Below are 27,975 nucleotides of genomic sequence, written 5' to 3'. Positions count from 1 at the left end.
TATTTTGAACTACATGTTACAGTTAGACTAGTGACCATGTTATCCTGTGACTGAAAACACATGTAACGCTTCATCTGAAGTGTGTTTTTAATGTGTTGTGATAAACAAGTCCTTCAGATAATTATAACTGCATTCAAATCTGAAAAGGCACTGATGCAAAGACAGGTTTATCTGTTGGTGTATTAGTTAAACTGGTGATTATTTTACCTGGTGACACATCACGGCAGAAGCATTAAACCTCTAATCATATGGCTACGCAGGATTTTGTGCAAAACGTGAGGCTGATTCACCATGCTGGAGGTAACAAATAATGTTTTGGCACTATATGACACATTTCCATGGGATTTTTCCTGTAAAATGTGTGGCTTGAAGCTGATTTCTGGAGTTTCTGAGAAATCTGTGTTTATGTATGATTCTTTTGAAATGCAAAAAAATAACTAAATAGTCTTTTACTAAGGTCTACTGCCGGTGGTCATTCATTTTGAAACAGAAAATCAGAGCCCCTAGTTATGGTGCTACATGAAGATTAGCATCAGCTACAGAAACACTTCCTGTCAGAAGAGTGATTGCAACAATGAAATAGAGGCTTTTGTTTGTCTATAGCTGTAATATTTGCTTTTGTTTAGTAAAAATCTTGGAGTGCTGCATTTTAATACAGGAGACATAAAAACAGCCTGAAAGCTTCTTCAAATCCTCCATTTTTCAGTCACTATCAGGGACATCCTTAAAGGTGTACCTTCATTACAAACTAGTTATCACCTGTGTTTTAAGGTGATGTAAAGGCATCTCTCTCTCTGTTTACTGTCTTCCTTCACTATAGTCAAAGATAAATAAAGGCCTCACACATCATGTGCGTGTCCTGTGGTAGGGTATATTTTGCAGACACTTAAAGCTGTGTACATATGGTACTTCTGACCTCCAAAGATGGTTTGCTACACTGTCGCTGCGGCTGGTTTTGGTTTGGCTTCAGATGTCTGTCGTTGCTCGATGTGTTTTGCATATTTATCAGAAAATAAGTGGAAGATCATGGTCTGCTGAGGATTTAAGGACTTTCAAAGCATGTCAGGACTGAGGTTTTCCTGTGAAACATGACCTCTAAAGGATACGAGAGGAACTGCAACCTCCACACAGCAGAAAAACTAAAATAAAAAACATCCTTACAGCATCACCTTCAACCTCCAATCCTGAAAAAAAGCCTGATGCTGTGGCAAACAAGTAAACAAAAACCCTAAATAAGTGTGTGCTTAAATACATGATCCATTTAAAAGTGCCAACTGGGTTTAAAGTAACAGTCTAATGATGGGAGGCAATGCATTCAGAGGCTACTGGCAAGAAACAGCCATTTAGACCACGCCCCGACATGCGTGTGGTTGCGAGGGCCCATTCAATGCTGCTTATAGCTTTAATTTTGATTGTAGTTTTGAAAAAACATCTTGACAGTAACACACTGTTTTGCTTTGCTCCACGGAGCAGAAGAGAGAGCAGCGGAGAAATGAGATAGAAGTCTGTACTTTGTCAATCAAAGCCAGCGGTTAATTAAACAGCTGTTCAATCTCCACTATTCAGGACCTTGAGTGAAAAATGTAACTTTATAATGATCCGCGCATCATTGGTAAAGCTCTGCTGCATCATGCCCAGGTGAAGCCTGTTATGTTTGCCGAGGTCCGGTGTGTGTGTGTGTGTCATTTGCCAATTTTAAACTGAATCCTGTAAAAACACCTGAATTTCGAAAAAAACACTCAAATATCGCTAAAAAGTTTCTATGCTTTCATGAGGAGGAATTTCAAACGCTTTGATATTGAAATGTGTCGCAAAAGCGCTATGGAAATGCTTTCTCCTCTAATACACGTTACAGAACTTGACGTACATGGTCACATGACCACTGCTCTCCGAGAAAACATGGCACGGTACATCTAAACATTTCTAAACATTATACTTATATATATATTATATACATTATACTAAATTATTACTGTCACATTAGAGGTGAAACAACAAAGGAATACGGAGTGTTATAAGGAAGTTCTGAGCGTTCGTCTTCCTGCAGAAAAGTCTCGTGGGATGACATTTCATGGGAGTTGCGAGGCCCCTGCCCAAAACAACATTCAATGGAAACACGTTAAAAGTGCAATTATACTTTGTCGACATTTAGAAATATTGCTTTTATTTTGCGAAAATCTGTAATGGAAACCCAGCTATTGTCGGGTATTAAACCTCAGCACTGGATCCTGTTAATTTGATCTTTAAGCAAAAAAAAAAAAGTTTTTTCTTTCAGGATTGGAGTTTCACAAAAAAAAAAAGATACTGAAAACTAACAGACGCTTCAGTATCAAAGCCATTTGTCTGTACAGTGCGAGCTGCTCAGTGCCATTATTATATGTGGAATCTTTCTCATTGTAAGGATATTGAAGCGTCTGCGCTGCAGATGAAGGATGTGTAAAGACAAGATTGTAAGGAGGAAGATGATGATAGTGATGCAGACAAAGCTGGTTCCAGTGTGTGACAGTGCAGACCGGTGGTGGAGGTCTATATTGCACATGGATGGTTGAGTTCCTGGAACACGGTCGGTTCTTCGATCCCTCGGGCAAACAGCTTGATCAACTGGCAGTGCACTCTGGGAGATCGAAGGAGAGAGGGTTATTAAAACCAGCTCATACTGGTTTGAAGGATGATTAAAGTGTGCGTCGAGTAATCCCAGGATAACTTTCCACAGTCTAACATGTACACTAGGTAGAACACACACTCTTCAGTTAGTCACAAAGTCCTACAACACGTCACAGATTTTAAAACCATATTTAATTTTCTGTTTCTATATATGCAGGCATCTAAAACAGAGATCGACAACTTTTTCCACGGCAGGGGCCACAAAAATAGAGTCTGATCTGAGGGCCACATAGTCAACATTAGCATTAGAATAATAACCAATCTGAGCATTAATAGAGCAAGGAACAAAGGACTTAAAGTTGCAGTTGGTAACTTGGAAGAGAGAGAGGACTCAGCATTAAATTTGAACAAGTACAACTTTCAGATCCCTCCCCCTCCCTCTCCGCTGCTCTCCCGTCCTGCCACCAAAGTCCTTCCCCCAGAGGAGGCTGGCTTGAATTGATTGATAAATGTCCAGTAAACCACACAAAAAAACCAATAAAGGTGCTTTCACACCAAACGCGACTGAAGTGACAGAAGTGACTGGATTACATTCAAATCAATGTAAATGACGCAACGTCAAGTTATCCCGACTCAAGCAACGTGACTTGAGCGACTAAGTCAAGCGCGACCTAGTCACTCAAAGTTTAAAAATTTGAACTTTTCAAGAGACTTCAAGCGACAACTCCCCCGTCCTTCACTGTCTGTAAAGCAGAGGCAGCAGCTCCTCCCTCCTGCTACAGTGAGACGGCTGTACTACATTTCCTCATTTTATCGGGGCAAAATTAAAGCAGTTAACTTCTTGAATATGCCTATATTCTTAGTGAACTCATTCTTTATTAACTCCGTAAGTTGATCATTTAAACCGTAAAAGCGGAGCTGTCTGTAAGTACTGTAAACATACGTTCTAAAAAGAAGTGATCAACCCTCTCTCTCCCCTGTCATCGGCTCTAAGCACACATCCACACACGCCCAAACACACACACACTGTTCTCTGGTTATCGCGTCACTGGAGCGATGAAGTGATGGAGTGACCAAAAAGCACCACTATGTTCAAGCGACTCATCAGGGGCGATTGAAGTGACTGCAGTTGCTACAGTCGCGTTAGGTGTGAATGCACCTTTGTTGTGTAAGCTGTTGATGCTAACGCTAGCTGAGGAAGATGGGGGCCTTGGAAGCTGTGATCGACAGCTGTGAGACAGTCCATCAAACACAATCCTAGCTCTGATTGGTTCTTTTTGCTCGGTCGCGGTGGATTCTGGCAATTTGCAGTAGGATCAGTAGGCGGGATTTAATGAGCTAAAAATTACTAGTTTCATGTAATGCTGTCTTTACATAGTGACAGTTTTAGCAAATATGACAAAAAGTCACTTTTAAAAGAGGTACCTATTGTACCTTTAAGTGTGTTATTCTGTCTTTTGGTGCATTTATAGAGTTCTTTACTGTTTTTTCATTTTTTGTGTATTTTCATTGTTGTTTGTTGTAATTATGTAGTCTGTATGTAGTTTTTTCTTGTTATTTTTTACCTTGTCTGCACATGCTGTCTAACACTACATGTAGTGCAATCTTTTTGAGGCAGCTATGCATGTTTTTTTAAACAATTAAATAAATAAATTCATTTTATTGCATAATTATGACTATCACCAGCCTTCCCTAAGAAAGGGTAAGCAAAAATTTTATTAAGGAGAGAATATAAAAAGAGAGGGCAGTGTTATACCTTGGTGAGGGGGAAGGGAACAGGGAAGAGGGAGTCAGGGTAGGACAATGGAGGGGGTCTAGTTAGCATTCCAATATTAAACCTTGTGCAGAAGAGCAAACACAGCAGCACAAAGCTGTGGCTCATGTGCAAACCTTCAGTGTGTGCTAACGCTTCAGCTCTCCATCACTGTGTTCTGGTACCTGACATCGATGGCCGAGTGGCTCAGGATCTCGCCGTCACAGTTCCAGCTGCTGTAGGCGGGCGCACAGCCACAGGCCGGGTGGTCCCGACAGATCTGGCTGAAGATCTGATGCTTGTTCTCCTGCCGGTCCAATTCCAGGTCTGAGTCGCTCTGGCACTGACGGGGCGTGAAGCGGAAGCGCCGTACGCGGTGGACTTCGACAAATGTCAGGTCAAACTGATGAAGCATAGAGGGAGGAGACGTTATCAGACAAGGCTTACAAGGAGCGACCTGACCCTGTAGACCAGTGGTTCTCAAACTTTTCAGCTTGCAACCCTCAAAATAAAGGTGCCCACTGTAGCTGAAGGTGGTTGAACACAGACATGAACATTGAAGAACAGTCATGTGGAGACAGGGCCATCTATAAGAGGGAATAAAGGGGAGAGATTTTTGGGGTCCATCCATAAAGTCAGCAAAATGATGGTCTATTGTTCTATGAATCTGTGATAACCACATTTATTTATCTGAATAATATCCACTGTTATCCAGGAAGTTTAGTCTTATTTGGGCCATAGTATATAGTCATCTTAAAGATGTAAATCCTTGTTTTAATCAGAAATAAAATACTTTGGAAGTGACCAAAAATAGTGAAAAAGGTGGGGAAATGGGATTTTAAAAACCCCAGAAATTGGTTGCAATTTAGAGTGACCAAAAACAGACAAAAACAACGGTAAAAAGGGTTCAAAGTGTCAATATTGCAACAATTAGTTTAAACTGGCAAATAATGGGCACGACAAACCGTGAATGTGGTTAAATTGGTAAAAAAATAAGCATGAAATACGGTGAAATATGGTTAAAAGTGACAATAATGGGTCAACATATGCGACATTAGATGGGAAAATGGTGGAAAGGGTTTATAGGTGCCATAAATGTCTTGAAAGTGGAAAAAATGTGCAGAAAATGCATTGAAATTTGATGGAGCAGTGGCAGAAATGGGAGTAATGTTGAAAAAACGCATTAAAAGAATCAAAAATGTGGCAAGAAAAAGTGATGAAAATAGGTTAAAATATGGCAAGTTTGATGTAGTTGCAGAAAAAGGGTAAAAATAAGCAAAACTGGGCTCAAATTGTTCAAAAAAAATCCCAAGATCGAGAACCCCTGCTGTAGGTCAGTGCTTCTCAAAGTGTGTGGTGCGCACCCTAGTGGGGAATAGAGGTATGCCAGGTGGGGTGCAACAAACTTTTCAATTTCATGCCAAATGCTTTTCTGAGATCAATAACACTAAACAAAACACCTACACACAAATAAAGTGATAACGAGAAGCCTAAAATGTAGCAAAACTTAAGAGATTTAAAATGTTAGTTAATTTCATACATTTACTGAATTTCCTTTTTTGTTTTTTTTAAGCTTTTTGCCACAGATTGCAGACAATGTTTCTTTATTTCGTGTATGTTTGACCACTGCACTTTTACATTTGTTTTTCATGCATGTGATTAGTTTAATTTCGTTTTTGATTCACTACCAGCTATCCTACAGATTCAGTCAAATTAAGTTCAAGGCTTTTTAAGACTTTTTAATGCCATTTGAAACACAAAGATACACAAAATGACAGTAAAAAAACACAAAAGAAAACAGACAAAATTATTAAAAATCACTCCAAAAACACACAAGATGATTACAAAAATAGCCAGAAATATGTAAAACTTATGTACTTTTAAAACATTGATTTAAGACATTTAAATGACAATTAAGGCCTTATTTTTAGATTCATGAATTTAATGCCTTTTAAGACTTTTTAAGGATCTGCGGGAACCCTGATTATGATGTTACTTCACTTGTTCCCTGAAAATGTGTTATATGTCAGGATTATTTGGAAGGGGGATAGGCAATGGGCGCAGGTGGAACTTGAAAGTTTACCTTCGTTCAAAGTGGGGAAAAACCCCAAAAAGTTTGAGAACCACTACGTATAGCTTAACAACACACCTGATCGTCTTTGCTGGTGTGTCGAATGAGGTGTCTGAGGAAGTTAAAGCGTGAACATTTTCGCACCAGGATGAGGTCAGTGGTGCCGTCGGCCAGGTGGGCGGCGGGTGAGAGGCCTTTAGGGCTGCGAGGACAAGCACAGCTCATACTGGCAGCGTTTATAGCCAGAAACTTCCCTCTGATCGTCCTCCACTCACCGTCGCTCTCTGTGACAAACCAAGTATGAAGTTATTATACTAAGAAGAATTATTATTTTCCCCCCGAAAGTCAATTACAATTACGTTCTCAATTACTGAAGTTCAATTGCAATTCTACTAACTTTTATTCTCATAACATTGTGATGATTGTATGTTTTTTTGTGTGTACGATGTCATTTTAGCATCTTAACATTTCAATTTTAGTTCATTTATTATAATATCCTGTGTGAAAGTCCAACTAGGGACAAGAGTTGGAATTTAGCAATAGATATAAACTTTGTACAAAACATCAGTTACATTTACATAATTGTTATGCTGTAAAATTGAGTCATCCCTATTCAAAAAAAACTCCTAACTCTTCTAATGCTTTCCACCTGTATGAGTGTGAAAATGCACTGACAGGTAGTGGGATATGAAACATATTTTAATTTAGTTAAATACTTATGTGTAAACCATTGGCATGTTTGTAATTGAAAGTTTTTATTGAATTTCCATGGTAATTACAAAGTCAATTATCTGAACTCAATTCCAAATCATTTACAATAACAACGGCGACAGAATCTTAAAATTACAATGACGCCATTAGTGAAATTAATTGACCCCAACCCTGATGCTGACTCAGCCGTTATGTTGAATACAGCATCATAAATCAGCCTAAACCAATGGATGACGGACGAAATGAGGAACTGTGTGACTTACCGCAGTCTGAGGCGTCCTCCATCTCACACTGCTCAGCTTTCTCTGACAGCAACAGACCGTTGTGATGACAGACCACACAGCTACAGACACACAGACAACCAAGTTACTTAATCACACGATGGCATCGGTGTTTACGTCATTAACTGTAGCATAATTTCACTTTTTCTCCTCCTCAACAGATCAAAGAATGAAAAACTGGCTCCGCCCTCTGAGTTCTAGACAGTTTTATTAAAGCACTAATTCATAATTATAATGTTTGAGGTGTTTGAATGAACAGGACAGAGCGTTGTTCGATATGCATAAACAGACATGATATATCCCACACATATTGTCTAGTTACATTCTCTCTTTACTCATCTGTTTAAGAAACAAACATAGAGAACTTTAGGAAGAATATTATTGGTGTGGCTTTTTCACTTTTGTCACAAAAAACAACTCTAAAATTACATAAAACATTTTGTTCCTCATGAATGCTCAAATTGGTCATTATTTTAAATGTTTACATAATGTCACCCTCGCATCAGACATTTTGCTCAATCAGCCTCAACTTGCCTTTTTGCATATTTATACACATGCCTTTTTCAAAGCAATCGTATTCCTGTGCTCAGGCTTCATCATCCAGCGTGTTTCTGCATATATTTCTTGTTGTTTAGTTTGTTCTTCTGTCATCTTGTGTATTTAAATTTTTTTTTTAATGTATTTGTTTTGGGGTCTGCCACATGTGGCCCACAACCCATCTGTTGGCCATGCCTGATCTAAGAAATAGTTCCAACAAGATTATTTTTGTCTTCTTTTTGTTAAGATTTAATCTATTCACACAACTGTCCCTCAGGAAATCCACTTTCATCTCCTCAAGTGGAGATCAAAGTGGCTCTCATCAAAGGAGATCAAAGAAGATTTCCTAAGGAACAGTTGTCTGGATAAATGAACCTTTAAATATTACCGAGCTAAACTAAGCTAATGTTTGTCACCTCTGGCCTTGAGTTCTGGATAAACTAAACCATGAAGTAACAAACAACCATTGAACATTGATGTAACAGATCTAGATGCCAAATGCACCTGGTGGTGCGCCACACACCCAATAAAAAAAAACAGAAAATAATTGTTACATCATAAACTGTAAACACAGAGCTGTGTGATGGCTCATACCCGGATCGACACCTGAACGCATCCCGCGGTGTTCCTATGATGCCTTTGGCCGGCAGGTAGGACACGGCTCCCTCGTAGTAATGGTGACTCAAGAACATCTTCACACCTGCAGGACGTCAGCAGAACGTCAGCTGAAAAACCCTCAGGGACACTTTTTAAAAAAACACTCTGTAACTTCACCTGAGAAGTCGTATCTGGCCGGGCCCATCCATCGCTTCCTCTCGCTGTCTGTGAGCACGTCGCCATAGAAACCGTAACCCAGCAAGGAGACGGAGTATCGCAGGAAGGTGTTATTGTGGTGAACTGAGCATACATCCATTGGCTGAGAGTCCCCTAAGCACACGCACACGCACACACACACACAACGTGATCAGATGGACAAGTGACCAGTTCACACAAGTTTGAAAGAAATAGGCTTACTAACAGACCGTGACTCATAGATTGAACTGCACCTGCTTTATTTTAATAAATATTCAGTAAAAATGAAGGAGCTTTGATAACAGGTGCAGTGTAAACCTCAGTCAAACCACCAAAGGTAAGAAGCTGTGACAACAAAGCAGACTGACCCACTATGATGTGCAGGGCTGAGGTCACTGGGTCGTTGGTGCCCACAGTAGCAAAGCAGATGCAGTCTGTGGAACCTGCAGGAAAAGAATTGAAACAACAAACATGAAACCATGATTCAGACATTGCCAAAACAAAAACAAAAATATTTTTCTGACATTTTCTGTATTTTTGTTGTCCTTTTGGATTTTTTGTTGGTTTGAGCGTTTCTGTTGTCGCTTGGCATTTTTGTGGCATCAGTTTGCGTGTTTCTGTTGTGCCTTTGTGTGTTTCTATTGTTGCCTTGTCTGTTTCTGTTGTCGCTTTGTGACTTATGTTGATGTTTCGTGCGGTTCTGTGTCGCTTTATGTGTTTTGTTGTCATTATGTGTGCAATGATTGCCCATGTCTACAGCAGAGTAAGGGTGCCTAATGCCAGTTTTGAAATCCATTAATTTACACATAGTACAAGTTACACTGATATTTCAGGGATCCAGCTCAGGGAACAGCTTTATGAAGCTCAGATCAACCACAGAACAAGCTGATCTCTCTGTATAATAATAGGGAGCTGATATGAGGCACAGAAAGCTGAATCCAGAGGGATGAACTCTGGATCGCCATGGCGATAACATGTTGCTGATAACCAAGCCCTAAGGAAAAAGACTTCAGTGAGCGGCCCACACTGCTTTAACTCATTACAGGCTGTATTCTACATGACTCTTCAGTGTGAAAGCAGTGAGAGGCTGATGTTTAGATTCCTACAGAGTCTCTGACCTGCTGGAATGATCCCTATGCGGAGTGAGGATGGAGAAAGACTCTCATCCGGAGAATTTGGGTCCACACCGGCGTCAATCTGCATCCTCCAGATCAGGCCGTGGATGATCTCGCTGAACATACCGTCGCCTCCCACACACACCACACTGGGTCAAAGGGATTCAAAGGCTCAGAATCACACACACTGTGAGCTTCACTGTGGTTGTTTAGCACATTGAGATAACAGTCCATGATATTCAAAATATGTATAATTATAAACGTATCTTTATGATCACAGAGCTGCAAACTGTAAGACCTAAGTAACAACTTTGAGGCTGAAGGTCCAACAGTAATTGGTCTCAGAAAGTAAAAACCAAAGCACTGATCAAAGCACTTGCTCTGCTAAGCCAAGGTGTTATCTAACAACAACTCCTGGGCTTTGGTAGATGTTGAAACCTGCATGATTTAAAGCTGCTTAACCACATAAATCACATTTTTTAGACTGTTCATGCATGCCTTCCAAAAGCTAATCCACTAATGATGACAGTGTGACTCCACAGCCCACAAACACTGCCTAAGTGACTTTTCTGTTTTTTCTTTATGGATTGAATGTTGTTTAGAAAGCAACTGCGGATGTTATTATTGTGGCTTCCATGGAAACAGATAATGGACGAAATCGTATCATGGGAACACAATAAACAAAGCAGAACGAATCCCTGTCTTATCTGATGAAAAAACAAAAAATCACAGTGAGGATAAAGTAAAAACACTTCTTAAAGAAACTTTTCTGCTGTCTTTGCATGTTTCTATGGTACTCCAAATCCCACAATGCAATGAGCAAAACTTTTCCCAAGTTCAAGTCATCATCATGACCATTTGTCAACAACCGTTCATTGTTGAGTCAAAAAACTTAGGAGCAGCCAATCCTACCTTTGACATTTGCTTGTGAGCAAATTGCTATTGGAGAATTCATGAGAACTTTTGGATGATATTTAAGCACGTACAGTATTTAAAACTGTGAGTTATGTGATTTAAAGGGGCAGTATTATGAAAAAATAACTTTGGTTTTGCTATAGTGATATACATCCCTTTAGCCTCATTCAGAGGGCCAAATTTGAAAAAGTTCTGTTTCCTCCCTCCCTTGTTATTCCACATTTTGTAAAAATCAGCTCCAAACGGGCGAGTTGGATTTTTCTCGCGTTGTGATGTCACATCGCAGAAACTCCTCCTCCTGACAATCTTGGCTCCTCCAAGTTTGTCGGACAATAGCCGCTTAGATAGCCATGTGTTTTACTGTAATGTGCAGTTTTCTGGCTGAAAACAATAACAAGAGTGTGTGGATAGCAAAAGAAAATCGCTATAGTGATCAGCTGTGGCATGAAGTCGGCATCAACAGACACGCCCGCTCAGGCATATGCCTGAAGATCCCAAAACAGCCTGTTTTTAGATTGGTCATTAAAGTGACTTTTCAGAGGGCTAAAACTCCAGAATACAGGAGAGTTTGGGAAAACACACCTCAAATATTATGTTGGTGGGGTTCTTGGAACAAATGGAGATGGGTGAAAATAGCAGAATAACCTTTAACAGCTTTCAATTTAGGGTTGCGTAGGAGCTCTGAACATAGGCTTATTTTAGGTTGAGCTATGATGCCTTGATCTTTACGTTTGCAACAAATTGCCTGCAAAAGATTTTATTCACAGTCTTATTCTCTAATTATTAGTTCACTCAGACAAGATCCAATCCAAACTCACCCATCAAACCTTTTCAGCTCTGTCTCTGTCCTCAGGTGATCCCTGGCATGATTAGCATGTTCCGTCACTATGACAACAGAAACAATGAAACAGGATTTTAGGCAAACAATCCCAATGCAGGAAGTCAGAAAACATGAGAGGACTCACCAATGACCTGTGTGACGATGCCTGCCTGATCAAACAGTGCAGCCACCTTCTGCTCGTAGATACGTTTGCCTTGTTTCTTCCCCCCGTACGGGTTGATATAGACCAGCAGGTGTTTGGGTCTGCTCGCTGATGACGCAAATAACCACAAGCTTGTTGTCAAAGTTCAGCAAACAGCACCAGGGTAAACAGGTCAATGTTTATGGATGTGACATTACCGAGAGAAGCCAGCTGTTCTCTGATGCTGCTGACCCAGCGCTGACACACAGCGTCACTGGGACACGTGAAAGTGATCTCAGCGCACCGCCAGCGGTGCTGCTGACACCTCTGCACATACAGCACTGAAACAGAGAAATACGTCAATCATTAGACAGAAAGATCTAAATATGGGTTTTATCAAGCCAATCCTTTGGAGCCAATAGAATCAGGTTCTCGACCCTGCACATAGGCATGGTTTCAACTTTGTTTTATGGGTCCTAAACACTGACTGAAAAAAATATCAAATTATCATAAGAATATCTTATTTAAAAATGTATATAAAAATTGAAGGTGCTTTGCTCAAAATTTCATTAAAGTTATTTAAATCAACTATAATATAAACAATGGTTTTTGTTTTAAAAATAAATATATAAATGTTGCATATTTGTGCTTGTTGCGTTTTTAATGCTTCTTACGATTTTTATTATAATATTTTATTTGTTGTATTTAAGTGGTGAAATGCCAGAAGGCTCATGTGAACAAAAAAAATGCAATAAAATGAAAATGAATTATTTGAAAACCATACAATGTGTTTTTGTGTTTTCTTTTAATATTCCGTCTCTCACAGTTGAAGTTTACCTATGATGAAAATTACAGACATTTCCAGTCTTTAGAAGTGGGAAAACTTGCAAAATCGGCAGTATGTCGCACACTTATTTTCCTCACTGTATATATAACTGCCACAAAATACTTTTTTCATTACAGACATATAAATATATATTTATAAACAAAAAAAATAAACCTACAAACATGGGTTTGGGAGAAAATACTGCACTATTTTCCTTTCATTTTTCATTGTCAAAATAATCCCTTGATAAACTATTCAAAACAAGGCAATTTAACTAAAAATAAATCCTGAATGAAATAAATAAAGGAATAATACAAATGAAGAAGAAATTCTGGTTCCACAGTAAACAATGCAAAACTGCATAATAGTTCCATTTCTTTTTGAAAGTGCAACTAAAAATGTATTTTGTGCCTTAACAATTGGACTTTAAAAAACCAGTCATTGTACTGTATTTACATCATATATTTGTTTGGATCAGCAGAGGGCGCTGGTTACCCAGTGGTCGGTTGGCATGCATATATTCTAGCAGTGAAGAGATGATATGCGCTAGCAGACAGAGCTAATAAAAAAACGTGACTTTTACAGATAATCACGTAATATTACAGATATTCTTTCGGTGCTAAAGGGGTAAGGAATTATTTATGAACATGTTTAAGAGTAGTAGGCGATTCCGCCCGCCTCCTACGCTTCTGGACAGAGAAGGATAAATAGCTAAATAGGTAGCGCCCTCTGCTGTTTAAAAAAGTACAGCGATTCAGTTCAGTATTGATATGAACCGTGATACCTATGAATTGATTTTTAACTGCCTTACGATTAATAGTTACATCCCTAAATGTAATCAATCGATTGTATCAATAAAAGGAAATAAGGCATTGGATTTAACTACGGCAGATTTTATATGGATGTGTTTTTAAAGCGTTTTTAATAATAAATACATTACTGCCGACTCTGCTAAAAGCCTCAGGCTCAACATCATGTTAAAACAAAAAAGTATCAGGTTCAAGTAACCACTGCTCATTTAACCTGAACAGATCTTGGTTGCACTTCATTAATATTCTATTATTTTTATATTCAAAAACTAGCAGAAGAGTCAGGATAAACCTAATATGTATTTTTATTGAAAAGGTATTGAGTATTGAAAATGAGAGCTGAAAAATTAATGTCTTGTTAATCTAAACTGAAGTGTTTGTTGGACTTTATTAAAATAAAATGTGAATAAATTTGATATTAAATGTCGTTTACTTGTTTGTTCATGTCCATAATTAATTTATAGAGGATTCCCTTACAAGAAATCTAGTAAAACCCACCTGCACTGTGTAGTATCTAGGGATTTATTTCCCAGTTACACTGGTTAAATTAATATTTTACCTAAAAAAGTACTGAAATTTTGAAAAAATATTTAAATACTCAAGTGTGGAGTGAGCGTGCGCATGTGGCATGACCACAAGTTAGCCACTCCAACTAAAGAGCATAGTGAAAAAAAAAATCAGTGGAATCACCCACCCAAAACTCACTATGAACTCTCTATATGCACTGTTGGCAGAGTGGGATTAAATCCCACAGAGACTGATCAATGATCTGATCACGTCAATGCTACGGCGGGTACAGGCACTTCTGATGGCAAATGGCAGACAAACATATTACTGACAAGTGTGATCCATAACTTTTTTGTTTTGCTTTGTCCATGTCTGAAATATCAATTATTGTATTGATATGGTTTAAAAGAATTATACAATTGTAGAAATTATTCAATGTTGCATTTCTAATTCCTCTTAGTACTTTAAATAACTTCCAACTTATTAGTTTTAAATGTTTGTAATAATCAGACAATGTCTGCATGGTTTCAACTGGACTCATCGCTTATTACTAACCGGCTTTTGAGAGTATTTGTTTATTTTACGAGCCATATCTCAGCAGCAGTGGGAACGTTAGAAAGACGCACAGTAGGAGTCGACTTGTCAGTTAAACAGTATCACATCTGTTTGTTACTACAGCGCCCCTACACTAATAGTAATAATACCTAATACTGTATATGCAGGAACAACACTGATCATCTTCTGTGATATGAGACGAAATATTTGCAGGAAAAACCCTGAGAATAATATTTTCATGTGCTAAGAGCAATATTTCACAATAAAGGAAAAAAGTGAATCAAATGGAAGAACTATTGCGAAGAATAGAACAAATGAAAACTGGGAATATCTTGGGATGCACTGAAATTAAAATTCTTGGTCAAAACCGAAAATGAAAAATAAGTCTCATTGCATTTATGCTTATCAATTTGTACTAACCTCACAACAATTATAACATTGCAATTGTATTAATTAATAATAATAATGCTTCAAAGAATAAAAGTAAATGTTTAACTTGACCCCATTTATACATTAAATAATATTGTACAGGTCTATAACTGACTGTGTTTTAATGAGAGAACAGATCCGTGGTCCGTGTCAACCAGGGTTGGGGTCAATTACATTTTTATCAATTACAATTGTCTTCAACTACACGTTCAAATACAATTACAGTGACCAGCATTTCTTCAATTATAATTAAACTACAATTATTTTTATCTTCAGAAAGTCAATTACATTCTCAATTACAATTAGTCAAAAATACTTAGCCTGAAATAAATAACCAAATAAAAGTTAACCTTCCACTTGTGTTAGCATCTCTTATGATAACGGGTCCTAAATCAGCTGTAAAATACACTAAAGACAAATATCTATAATCTAATTTGTTTCTCATCTATTGGTTACCTTGTTCCGCTTAATAATCACTGAAATAATTGATAATAATAATATTCAGTCAAATTAAGTTCAAGACTTTTTAAGACTTTTTGTTGCCATTTATAATCAAATTTAAAACCAGTTTACATAGGGTTAGGGTACATTTTTTTCAGTGTTTAGTGCAGATGTGCAATTGGCGGCCACCAAAGTAAATACACAAAAATACACTAAATGACAGTAAAATACATAACTGTCGTGACTGCACAATCTTACGGTAAATTATACGTTTTTAAAAAATCAAATGTTACCCATTTATTTTAAAATGTTAGACTAATTACAATCATAAAATAATACTTATGTGACTTTTGAAACATTGATTTAAAACATTTTAATGACAATTAAGGCCTTATTTTAGATCCATGAATTCAATGTCTTTTAAAACTTTTTAAGTATCCGCGGGAACCCAGTCATAACAGAAGTGTTTCGATTTTCAGCGGAAGATTTTTGGTGGCCGGAATTTCGGCGTGTCACTAATTTTAACTCATTGGACTTCTAGACTTGATTATACGTAATGCAGCTACAGTATGTGATGTATGTATGTTGTTGTTGTGTTCACCTGTGAAGGCCTGCCCGCAGTCCTTTCCTTCTCCTTCTTTGATTTTCCTCCAGCTGCCATCGCTTTTCCCTCTGCTGCTCTTCTCCTCCTCTTCCTCTCTGACACAGATTATCTCTGAAACTGGAACGCTTCGGCTCCCACCTGATCAGCACAGGGGGAAATAAATACACACTGTCTCAGGGGCATCCATAGCAACAGACAGGGTTAACACACTTTTTTCACAATGATTTTTCAAAACTTTTCCAAAACGACCAAATGTCCAGTTCTGAACCGCTAAGATCTATTCTACCAAATATGAGTGGGCCTTTCCATCCAGTGTACTAGTGTAACAGAAGTCTGCCAGTGTGCCATGCTTAGTAAGAAAAATGTGGCACAGGGAAAGCCAGTTGTGTCCATCCCTTATCTATCATAAAGTATCGCACAATAACGTAATGGCCTTTGACACCTATTTTGCAATATCTCTCTAATAAATCAAGAAAGTTCTGCGTGTATGTGTGTGTGTTGTGGAGTAATTAGCAAAGCTCTCAAGTCTCACCCACTGGGCGTGAGACAAGCATTTCAACCTGATGTGAGTCACTGAGTCTGTGCATGCGTGCGGCTGATGCGCATGCGTGTGTGAGCCCACAACGGAGAGATGGACAGGTAGCAAGACACACACACACATGGGTGCATGAGCGGGGCTGATGTGCATGCGTGTGTGAGAGTGCGGCCTGTTCCTTCTATGCAGTACCACAACCACAAAGAGGAAAGGTTTTAACAACACCATAACACCTACAATAAATAGCACTAACCATAATATCACACACACACGCGCTTCCTCTGGAAGTGTGAGCCACACACATGATTTATAGATGAAGTTATTCTCAGTCTGCTTGCTAAGTTACATCTGTTTGTATATTAATTACTAACCTTGGATGATAATCACCCCTGCACTAAGAAATGCTAAATGCTAAATAAACAGTTTTATTTGTACGAATTTATGTCTTATCAGATTCTACCTAAATCGCCGCATTGGTGCAAACTCGAGGTCGACCGATATATCAGCTGGCCGATATATGGACTTTTTTTTTTATTTAGCACATCTGAGTAGCCATTAAAGGAAAAAATAAAGAACATAAAAAACAACCATTCAATGTAGGAATATACAACAACAAAAAAAGTAATAATAATAATAGCATGTGCATGGGAGAGGTAGAAGCCAATAGGCTTACAATTAAAAAGCCGATATAATAGGATAAGGATATAATATAACAGTGCCTGATCAAATATCCTTATCCTAACATATCCTTAACAGGATAAGGATTTTTGTTTTACTTGGTTGTGTACGGGTATATTTAAAGTTCAATAAGAGTTCTATTGGTGTATTTAATTTAACGTCTAATATATAACTTTATATGAGTGTTTCAATTGCCTTTCATGTGCTTTAAATAACACAAAAAAAAGTCCATCGGCCTCAAATATCGGCTTTAGATATCGGCCATCGGCTGAATTATTATTATTTTTTTTTAAACAGTATCTGCGTTGGCCTTTGGAAATCCCATATCGGTCGACCTCTAGTGCAAACTTTATCAATTTATCATACACATGTCCCGTAGAATTAAACCAGAGAAATTGCACACGCTATTTTACTTTGCACCCGCACATATACCCCTTTATAGCCAGTATATACACTTTTTTGTACATCAACCTTCAAACACATACTCACTTGGCCATAATTGACAACTCTACTTAAGCTCCTACTATATGAATACATACTTCCGACGGGCACTGTGCTAGTTTTTTAAATAACGATGCATCAGCTATTGAATGTAACATTAAACAACAACTAAATAAGTGTTGCCATGTTTAATTATAAGATTATAGGATTACTATTTCAATTTGCAGACACTTTTATCCAAAGCGATGGAATTGCTTAACATCTCATAGCAATAGTTAAGGTCGGATGTTAAACATTGAAATGAAATAGGCTATATTTCCCAAACTTTTGCAAAACAGTTTAATTATTCCATGAATTTTCATGACTGGAAAATCATTTTTTCAAATTCCATAACTTTTCCAGGAAATTCATGACCGTGGGGACCCTGAACATAACATTCACAGCCACAGTCAAGACAGCTGCTTTTGTTTCAAGTCCGGTAACAGTGATGAAAACTGAAGCCACATGATCACCGTGACGAGGCTTTCTACACAATAGACTTGAGGAATATGAACCAGTTTGAATGAATTTGGATAAAACACAAATAGGAGATGATCAGGTTTCATTTAGTTTTCATAACCTAGCACCTGAGCTGTTCTGGTAGAAGACGTGACTTATCCGTGTGTTACACAAACAGTGTTATATCGTTGTGGCCCTGAGGAAAGGCAGGGCAGCACAGATCAGCTTTCAGGATCAAAACAACTCTGCTTCTTTGGGACATAATATGGGACATCTGAGAAACATGAGACACAGCACTGGGTTGCAGTTTTGCTGCCGTGTTTCCACCTGAAAAGGACACAGAAACTGGCCTGATTTTAGCCTAAATCACTGGTTCCCATAACAACAATCCACGACACAAAAGGAAGAAAATGAACTACCTTATTGTTTCATTCACTTCAATAATCACCACGATTACGTAAAGCTGCACGATTATGGCCAAAATGATAATCACGATTATTGTGATCAATATTGTAATCACGATTATTCATTCATTTTCAGACCCACTTTATCCTGTTCAGGGTTGTGGGGGTCTGCCGGTGCCAATCTCCGGCTCTCATTGGGCGCTGGGTGGGGCTACACCCTGGACAGGGCGCCAGTCCATCACAGGGCAACACAGACAGACAGACAACCACTCACTCTCATTCACTCCTATGGGCAATTTAGAGACTCCAATGAACCTTACAGTCATGTTTTTGGATTGTAGGAGGAAGCCGGAGCAAAAACCCATGCAGCACGGGGAGAACATGCAAACTCTACACAGAAAGGACCCAGGTGTCCACCCCAGGGCTTGAACCCAGGACCTTGTAATCACAATTATAATCCTGATTATTCATCATGTGAGGAAAAAAAATCTGTTTTTAAATAAACAATACATGTTCAGTTTACTGTGAAAAATGAAGCGTTAAATAAGAATTATACAAAAAAATTACCCAAGAATTTAAATTCTGCCAAAGGCTAATGGAATAAATACATCAGTAAAGAGTGCAGAACCAGTCTTATAAATGTAAATATTGTCGACAATCAGGTTAAATTAATTGTGGCAACCAAAATTGTGATCACGATTAAAATTCCATTAATGTAGCCATATGATTACGTCAACGTAACAGCCAATCCTAATTTGTGCATTGGGGTATTTTATTTCATGTACTTCATAGTTTTATACATTTATGAGACTGGTTGATTCCTGTATAGCAGAAAAAAGCTCTTGTTTAAAGGCTACTTATACTAGTCATGTTTACATTGTAAATGGTGTTTTAATGGTGTTCGAATAAACAAAAGACACATTTATTCAAAAATCTTTGAATCTTTTCTGAACAGTTTTATTCCTTGAAAAAGAAATGATTGAGCAGCCATTTCCAGCCTGAGTCTTAGATCAGCTGGTTCTGGGGCAGTGTTTAGCATTAGCTCCACATTCTTTTTGGAAGGGTTTGGAGTTTTTTTTTTAAGAATTCTGATCACAGTCATTATTTACACAGGATGGAGAAAAAAGAAAGAAGATGTTCTATTCTAGTGATTCCCAGGAGGAACTTTCTTCAAGTGACGTGAACGTGCAAGATCATTTATAGAACTGTATTTAAAGTTCACTGCAGTCATCCATTAAAGAGCTCTGGTAACTCCTATTATAGATGTGAAGCATTCACATTTCATACACTATGAGAAGGCAAACACAAAGGAGTAAGCATTCCTGTTGTCACCATGACAACCCCAACAATGACCCAGTGTGGCGATTGTTCTCTAAGCACTGATCACAATGAACCTGTTGACCTACAGGGCTCACAGTCCTGTAGGAAGCACCTGATCAAGGAGAAAATATTATAGCTTTAAAAAACATTCAGATGATAATAAAACCCAGTCAATGTGAGCAGAAGCTTCCTTTACCTTCAATTATTTAAACAGATATTAGGTTTCTTGAATACACCAGCTGTAGCATGAGCCATTATGTCACCTAACCTCCAAGCAAAATATATCAGAAGCTGAAATTCCTATTTTTACTTACATCTGGGGAACAAGTTGCTGGAGAAAAATTACAAACTGTAAATCAATACAAATACCTTGGGTTAGTAATAGATTCTCACTTCTCCTTTAAAGCCCATATTGACAAATTATGTAAAAATATCAAGTTTAATCTAGCAAATTTCCACTCAATCCAAAATGAAATGTCAACCAAAACTGCAATAATTTTTCTACATTCCATGATTTTCAGCCACTTTAACTACTGCCTAACAAGTTGGTCTCAGGCAAGTCAGAGTGCAAAAAGACCGTTGGAAACATTATACAAACAAGCCATTAAAGTCTTGGATCGAAAACCAAGGCCCTATCATCACTGTGCAATCCTAAAAAAGTACCACCTTTTAAATTGGGACAGTCTCCATAGATTTGCAGATCTGAGTCTCATATACAAAGTAACACATGATTTGGCCCCAGCTCCTCTGGCAGAGTTTGTCAGCCAAAGAAACAGCTCTGAGCGCGTCACTCGAGGCTCTGTAAGAGGCGATTGTGTCATCCCTCTGCGCAGGAGTGCTTTCAGTCGCTCGGCCTGGTCAGTTAGGGGCTCTGCTGAGTGGAACTCAATACCTGAGGAGGTTAAACAGCTAACCACTTACAAGGCCTTTACAAAAAAAACTAAAATTTGTCTTATTAACATGTACGTCTGCCAACATTAAAAGTCGAGCATGTTGCGCTGCATTGTATTGCATTAGATAACGTAGCCTTTTGAACACATGTTTTTTGTGTTTTAATATTCTAACAGGTTTTTTGTGTGTTTTAATATTGTAACAGGTACTGTTATTGTTGTTATTGACTGTATTGTAAATGTATTGTCATGCCTTTTTACATCTTGGCCAGGGGACTACAGATGAAAAACAGCCTTCTGGCTTTTTTTAACCATGTTTGTTCATGTGTTATATGAAATTGCAAATAAACCAATCTAATCTAATCTATTCTAACAGTCTGCCTTTCTGATTCATGTTTTAACATGTTTATTTTAAGATCTGTTGGTTCCTCTGTTTAAGTTGGACCAGCAGAAACACCATGTTAGAGGGAAGTCTAAAACTTCTGTAAATGATACTTTGGATCAGTGTTTCTCAAATGGCGGTATGTGTACGTGTAGTGAGGGAGGGAGAGAGGGGGGGAGAGAGAGAGAGAGAGAGAGAGAGACTAGGCGGGAGATGACCGAAAATGATAAAAACTATAGAAATAAATCTATTCAGGAGCCACTAAATCAGTGCTTTTCAACCTTGGAGTCAGGGCCCCATGTGTGGTCACCTGAAATTCCTGAAAAATGTAAATAGATTTTTGAATTTCTTTAAATTATTATTATTATTAAAAATAAAAAAACACAATCTTAAATAACTGTATTTCTATTTCTAACTAAATTGGAGTAAAAAAAAATAAAGAATAAATCTCTGAGCTTAAACATGACCAAAAACTTATTCTTGAACTTTATTTTTGAATGGGGTCACAATCCAAAAAAGGTTGGGAAACACTGCACTAAATACCGTTTCCAAATAAGTGGAAACACTTATTTACAAAAGGAGACTCTTTAAAATGTGTGTTATCACTCAGTTATTCCATCATTATGCTCTATAGTTGTTTTTAAATAGTTTTCTAGGCTAAATATTATAGTCGGACAAAGGGGGGACTTGAGCCAAAAAAGTTTGAAAACCACTACTTTAGATCATCATGTAGTTGCTCTGTTTACTTAAATCCTGTTTCTGTAAATTACGAAAATAAATACTACAAACAGTGAGAAAAAAAAAATTAAGTGAGAAAAATTACAATTAGCAGGTCCTCAAAAAGCTTACAATCGGATTGGGAGCAGTGTTTAAAAATCTTACTGTCTAAAGAGAAGAAATATTTCCATGTACAGAGTGAATTCAGGCTTGGCGCTTCATAACGTAACATGAGTAACAAGTCAGATGAAAGATGGCAAGTTTCTAAGAAGATTATGTAAATACACATTTTTGCCATAATGATTTTATAGAAGTCATGTGTCAATACATTGGTATATTTGTGCTACTTTGTTTAGGGAAGGCCTGGGTAATATAGCGAGATTTCTATTTTGGCAATACAGAAAATAACAATATTGCATTCATATATATTAGGACTTGGCGATTTTGCCTAAAAATTTTTTTAAAGAAAATTATTTTTTCAAAGCACTTAAAAATTACTGCAGACATCAGATATATTGTCAAAAGTGCAACTTTATTGCTGTGATTATCCCCAGGAGTTAAAATGCATAGAACAATCCCAAAATAAAAAGTAAATGAGGCTCTGTCATTCAACAATTTTAAGTTTTAACCCAGGTTTAAGCAAAAGTGCAACAGCAACTTCACAGTAGCTTAAATTTTCTCATTAAAAAATCAGATAACTACATATTGTATAACATATAACATTACAATTAAAAAAATAATAAACTCTTTCCTTAATTTCAGCATAGTGCGAATAAAAAATTAAACATGCCTGTGGCACACATATAACCTACTCAAAGGGTAAACAAATGTACACAAAGAGGGGGCTGACTCACATCTCGCTATGATAACCCACAGAACGCCAAAAAGTCCAAAAAACTGTGGTGGGGAAAGAATTTTTAAAAATTATTATTCTTGCATATAATGCCCAGCCTTATTTTAGGGCTTGTGGTCATTAGATTAGAGCATTAGATTTGCCTACATTTGTCACCGTTTCACAGCTGCTCCAACAGGTTACTCCACAACTGTTTTGTTAGTAAAATCTAATGAGGTGACACGGTAAACACATGAAGGGAGAGATTGTCTCACACACACACATTTGTTTGTTCACTGGACTACTAGAGTACACAATGCTTTTATAAGCACATGCGTACAGGAAGTCACTGACAGACAGATAGGATGATTGAATGTGTTGGTTTGGACTACTTACATAAAGCATATGGAAATAAAAAAAGTGACAAAATATACAAAACATTATTCCAAATTTATTAAAAGGCAAAAAAAAAAAAAACAACTATATTCTGTTATCAGGGTTCGTATAAGTAATCCATAATCTGATTTACAGACGTCTCGGTAAAGAAAGAAAAAAACATGTAATAAATTGTTAGTGTAATTGTGTCACCTAATACATTCTAGAAGGCTATAGCTAGGTAATGTACCTCATACAAATACATTGCTTTTTTGTTGGTTGTTGTTTTGTATATTTTTCTTTCATTTTGTGTGTTTTGGGTTTTATATGATTCTTTCTTGTCATTTGGTGTGTTTGTTGTTTTTTGTCATCCCAAATAAAGTAGTGTTTTGTTTTGTTTTTTTGTCATTTTGTTGTGACATTTGAGTAAATAAATATGTATCTTCTACCTATAAAGCAATGAATCTCTGTCTGTCCGTCCGTGTGTTCCTCAAATACAGTATCTCTGCAGAATAGAATCAGACTACCATGAGACTTTCAACATGGCTGCTGCTTGGTTCAAGGGTGTGCAACGTCAGATTTGTTTGGACTGCCATAATACTATCATTAATTATTTCAAAAGATTGTCCACCAGGGCGGAGCTACCACAGTCACGTCATCAGTCCTACCTCTACAGTGATGATGTCATCAGTCCTCCCTCCACAGTGATGATGTCATCAGTCCTACCTCCACAGTGATGATGTCATCAGTCCTACCTCCACAGTGATGATGTCATCAGTCCTACCTCCACAGTGATGATGTCATCAGTCCTACCTCCACAGTGATGATGTCATCAGTCCTACCCCCACAGTGATGATGTCATCAGTCCTTCCCCCACAGTGATGATGTCATCAGTCCTACCTCCATAGTGATGATGTCATCAGTCTTACCTCTATGAAGCAAGGAATCTCTTTTTGTCTGTCTCTGCATGTGTGTGTCTCTCAAATATCTCTGCGGATCAGGATCAGACTGACCTGAGAGTTTCAAAATGGCTGCTGCTTGGTTCTGGGTGTGTTCTCGGATTTGTTTGGACTGCAATGATAGCGTTAATAAATTATTTCATAAATGCTTTACAAATTCCGTGTGCACCTAAACAGACTCCATGAAAAAGCTACTTAACCTCCCACTTTTTTATTGCATGCTTCCTGTGGGCACTGCACTAGTGTTATAAAAAGACGGAATAAATTGTTTGTTTTCCATTCTGAATATGTAGGTGATTGTGTCACCTAATACATTCTAGTAGGCTATAAGCTATAATAATGCAGTTCACACAAATAAAGTGCGACCGTGGCTGAGGTGGTAGTGGGTTGTCTTCTGATCGAGAGGTTGGAGGTTCGATCCCAGTAACTGACTATGTGTCGAAGTGTCCTTGGGCAAGACACTGAACCCTAAGTTGCTCCCAGTGGTCGACTAGCGCCTTGCATGGCAGTCCTGTCCCACTGGTGTGTGAATGTGAGAGTGATTGGGTGAATGAGCTGATATGTAAAGCGCTTTGAGACTGCCTTAGTGTGGTGATAAAGCGCTATATAAAATCAAGTCCATTTACCATTTTTACCATTCCCAGAATATGATCATTTCACACAAAGTTCACTTTTAGCTTTCTCTATCCATTCTGCATCTTTAGCCAATCAGCCTTTATATTTGGAATTTATGAGCCAGTTGTCAGAGACTTTACATCTATTCATTAGGCATTTTAAAAAGCTCGCTCACTAACAGTGTGTGGACATCACCTGTCCATCGAAACAGCAGTGAAACCTGACGACACCTGGGCCTTAAAATGGATTGGAGAAGGAAAAGAACAGAGGTCTGGACGTGTAACTTGTTTTTTGGGACGTGTGGCCTACCACCTGCTATCCTCACACAATCAAAAAGTTATTGTAAATCAGCAATTAAAATTATGACTAATCAGAGCATGAATACAGGAAAGAGCAAAGGATGTCTGTGTGTTTTTTTATTGTCATTCTTTCAAGTTGTGCGTGAGTGTTGTTTTGTGTGATTTTTTAAAAGTTTTTTTTGTGTATTTTAGCTGTCATTTTGTATATTTTTCTTTCATTTTGTGTGCGTTTGTTGTTTCATTTATCCCAAATAATTTTGTGTTTTTGTTGTCATTTTGTGCATTTTTGGAGTCAATATCGGCCTGTCCTACAAAGCTGGATTTCCTCTTATGGTACTAAGTTCCAGGATTTATTCCGAGTGTGCTGTACTATGACACTGGTTAACTTCTTACCAGGCTGAATCACCATGGTAACTTACGGTGAATGGCTAACCTGCTCTTGACCAGGTTAAGTCCTGGATAAAATGTGAGCGAGTTTGAAAGCACCGCCTCCTGACCAATCACTTCTCTTGGAAAATGACCTGCCTATACTTAGAATACTTAGAAAATCCTGGTTGGTCAATTGGTCAATGGATCGGACAGCTGTGCTTAGGAATTAAAGAATGAATACAATCCTATCATTACCCAATAAAATCCTTTATTTTATTAGTATATTTCTAAATCAGTAATTCTACCTGTACCTAAGTATGTTTTACGATAAGTAATTTGTTACATTTCTACACCCAACCTTTACTGAATAAATTAATGTTTTTGTGTGATTATTTTCTCAGTTTATGAAGGCCCATTGAACATAATCCATGTGTTCTCTTAGTCGTACCATTTCTGATCAATGCTCAGCCACTATGGTTCAGGTTGTGGTTTCTACCTATCATGTCATTACCCACATGGGAACATTTGGCATGGCACTGTTTTAGTTCATAAATGTATTTATACCTCGAGCCTAAGATTTTTTTTTTTTTTGTGGAATTGTATTTATTGGCGATATTTTATTTAAAAATAAATGTACATTTTGACAAAACTTTTCTTTTATACAGATGCCTTCATGGAAATTAAATTAAGTTCCAAATGTGCAAGATTTGGTCTCTTCCTTTTTAAGTTTATACATGAGATGTTTACTGTATGCAAGAGAACCGTGGCAAAATTTATTATTAAAAATTAACGTGGGGGGGTGAAAGTAACTAGTAACTTTTACTTTGAGTACTATTTAATTGAGCTACTTTTTACTTGTACTTGATAACTTTATGTACGACTTACTTGAACTTGAGTACAATTTCAATCAAGTAACAGTACTTCTACTTGAGTAGGATATATCAGTACTCTTTACATCTCTGGTTGTGGTTATATATAAAAAAAACAATTAAAGCAACATTATTTTTAGTTTTCCAACGAATTAAAGGTCTAGACCTTGGAAAAATAGATACTTTAAGACTTTCACTAAAGTATAATTAAGTAATTAAACCTACTTTGACTCAAATAACGCGTTATTTCAGTACTTTACAGCAGACTGTGGGAAAGTGTGTGAGAGCTGCTGGTTCCGATGATTCCCCCCCTGACCTCCATGGATTCTATGTTATATAATGTAAGCGGATGTAGATCCACAGGTCCTCAGTCCATCCCGTCCTCTGTCTGTCCCGTCCGTCCTTTGTTTATTCACGGTGTAGGGGTGCGTTCATAAAGAGAAACATACAGATAGATAAAGATGGACTGTGTGGGACTTACTGGGTCTGAACGGGTGGTACACAGGACTGGGAACGAGTCTCTTCCAGCTGAGCAGTGACCGGCACAGGCTCACGTCGTACGCCAAGTTTCTGACGCGGAGCTCGGACAGGAGCAGCAGCCTGCTCGGCTTCTCCATCGGTCCGTTTCGCTCCGTTCTTCAGCCGACGGAGTAGGCAGCAGCGGCAGCAGCAGCCTGGGCACGGTTACCTCTGTCCGGGCATATTCCCTCTGAGTGTACACAGAGACTGAAAAACAAAGGCCCGGTAAATGGACCGTATATAGCACGAGCTTTGTTGTCTCTGACAGCTAACGGTTTTCACCGGATAAAGGCGGAGCTTAGTGTTGCATTCAGGGACTCACCGTAAATTAGTTGTTCCATAACATGTTGCATTTATTTTTGTTCTGTTATTATTTACCCAGTGGATCTACTTTTTAATTGAATACTTTGTAAATAATGATACAATATCATCATGAGTCTAAGATTAAACTCAGTGCCATATGGTAACAGTCTGAACTGTGGAGACCGTACAGCTGTTTGTTGTAAATTTTGGTGCTTTTCTTTTCTTTTCTTTGCTTTTCATTTCTTTCTTTTTTTTTTTTTAATTCTTAACTAAGAGTCTGGAATAAATATTGATGATGATGATGATGATGATGATGATGATGATGATGATGATGATGATGATGATGATGATGAATAGCAACAAATAAGAAATGAGTGATGAATAAACTGAATGCCTTTGAGTTGTAGTTGATTAAAGACAAGACAAACTTATTGACACTACATATGGCTATATATATAGTAATTTATATATATATATATATATATATAAAACAGGGTTGCACAAATGTTGTGGGACACATATTCATTTAAAATATCTATTAAAACAAACGTTTCCACAATTACAAGAGACATTGACAAAATAATACAAAATAAAGGGAACTTAAGTTGCATTTTAAGGGTTTTAGTTGAGGTTCAATTTGGTCATCAAGGTGTGGGACGAGAAAAATGCAATTTTAGAGGGTATTCCAGACACTGGTATTATAAAAAATATTTTCTCCAAGTTTATTTAGATTTGATGTCAGGATAAGTACAACTAATTGCTTTAACAATTTCTACATGGATTTTATGAAATTTAATGGCTGGGATGTAAAATGTCCTCTAATTCTGGAATGAGCCAGCTGACACATGAAACTTTAAGCAAATTTCTTCCACAATTTATTTTGGACCACTTCATAAAACTTCATCCATTTATGTTACCTACTCTTAAGCAGAGAGTAGGTAACATAAGTGAAGAAGTGAAGGCTTTCCCAGCTTTCCAACTACCAGTGTTTCCCAACCTTTTTGATCTCTGTATCCCCAAAAACACTATTTTAAACCAAGTCTATCCCCTCACTACTC

At 37.7% G+C, this 27,975-nt stretch overlaps 2 protein-coding genes across 2 annotated transcripts in view; both read right to left on the bottom strand.

Moving 5' to 3' along the window:
• Positions 1 to 2,206: 2,206 nt before the first annotated feature.
• LOC114465194 (ceramide kinase-like) lies at positions 2,207 to 26,893 on the bottom strand. Its single transcript, XM_028450034.1, has 13 exons — positions 26,577 to 26,893; positions 15,910 to 16,050; positions 11,960 to 12,082; positions 11,745 to 11,870; positions 11,598 to 11,664; positions 9,868 to 10,013; positions 9,118 to 9,192; positions 8,732 to 8,884; positions 8,552 to 8,657; positions 7,403 to 7,482; positions 6,507 to 6,712; positions 4,543 to 4,760; positions 2,207 to 2,614 (listed from the first exon to the last, which is right to left on the bottom strand). Exons 1-13 carry the CDS (start codon positions 26,710 to 26,712, stop codon positions 2,527 to 2,529), a joined length of 1,665 nt encoding a protein of 554 aa, XP_028305835.1. The 5' UTR covers positions 26,713 to 26,893; the 3' UTR covers positions 2,207 to 2,526.
• The window catches only part of LOC114464281 (zona pellucida sperm-binding protein 3-like), a 14,188-nt gene continuing 12,946 nt past the window's right edge, over positions 26,734 to 27,975 (bottom strand). The window contains exon 9 of the mRNA XM_028448327.1: positions 26,734 to 26,804. Within this exon, the coding sequence (XP_028304128.1) occupies positions 26,734 to 26,804 (71 nt within the window). The remainder of the gene's footprint in view (positions 26,805 to 27,975) is intronic.

The sequence above is a fragment of the Gouania willdenowi genome, chromosome 6, assembly GCF_900634775.1.
Source record: "Gouania willdenowi chromosome 6, fGouWil2.1, whole genome shotgun sequence".
Classification (NCBI taxonomy): domain Eukaryota; kingdom Metazoa; phylum Chordata; class Actinopteri; order Blenniiformes; family Gobiesocidae; genus Gouania; species Gouania willdenowi.
This window is presented reverse-complemented; position numbering and strand designations above follow the sequence as displayed.

Excerpts from the sequence above, each read along its gene's own strand:
- LOC114465194 (XM_028450034.1), bottom strand. The coding sequence starts at position 26,712 with ATGGAGAAGCCGAGCAGGCTGCTGCTCCTGTCCGAGCTCCGCGTCAGA. Across the intron at positions 4,761-6,506 it reads ACACCAGCAAAGACGATCAG|TTTGACCTGACATTTGTCGA; the intron begins GTGTGTTGTTAA and ends ATGCTTCATCAG. Across the intron at positions 2,615-4,542 it reads CACTCGGCCATCGATGTCAG|AGTGCACTGCCAGTTGATCA; the intron begins GTACCAGAACAC and ends TCGATCTCCCAG.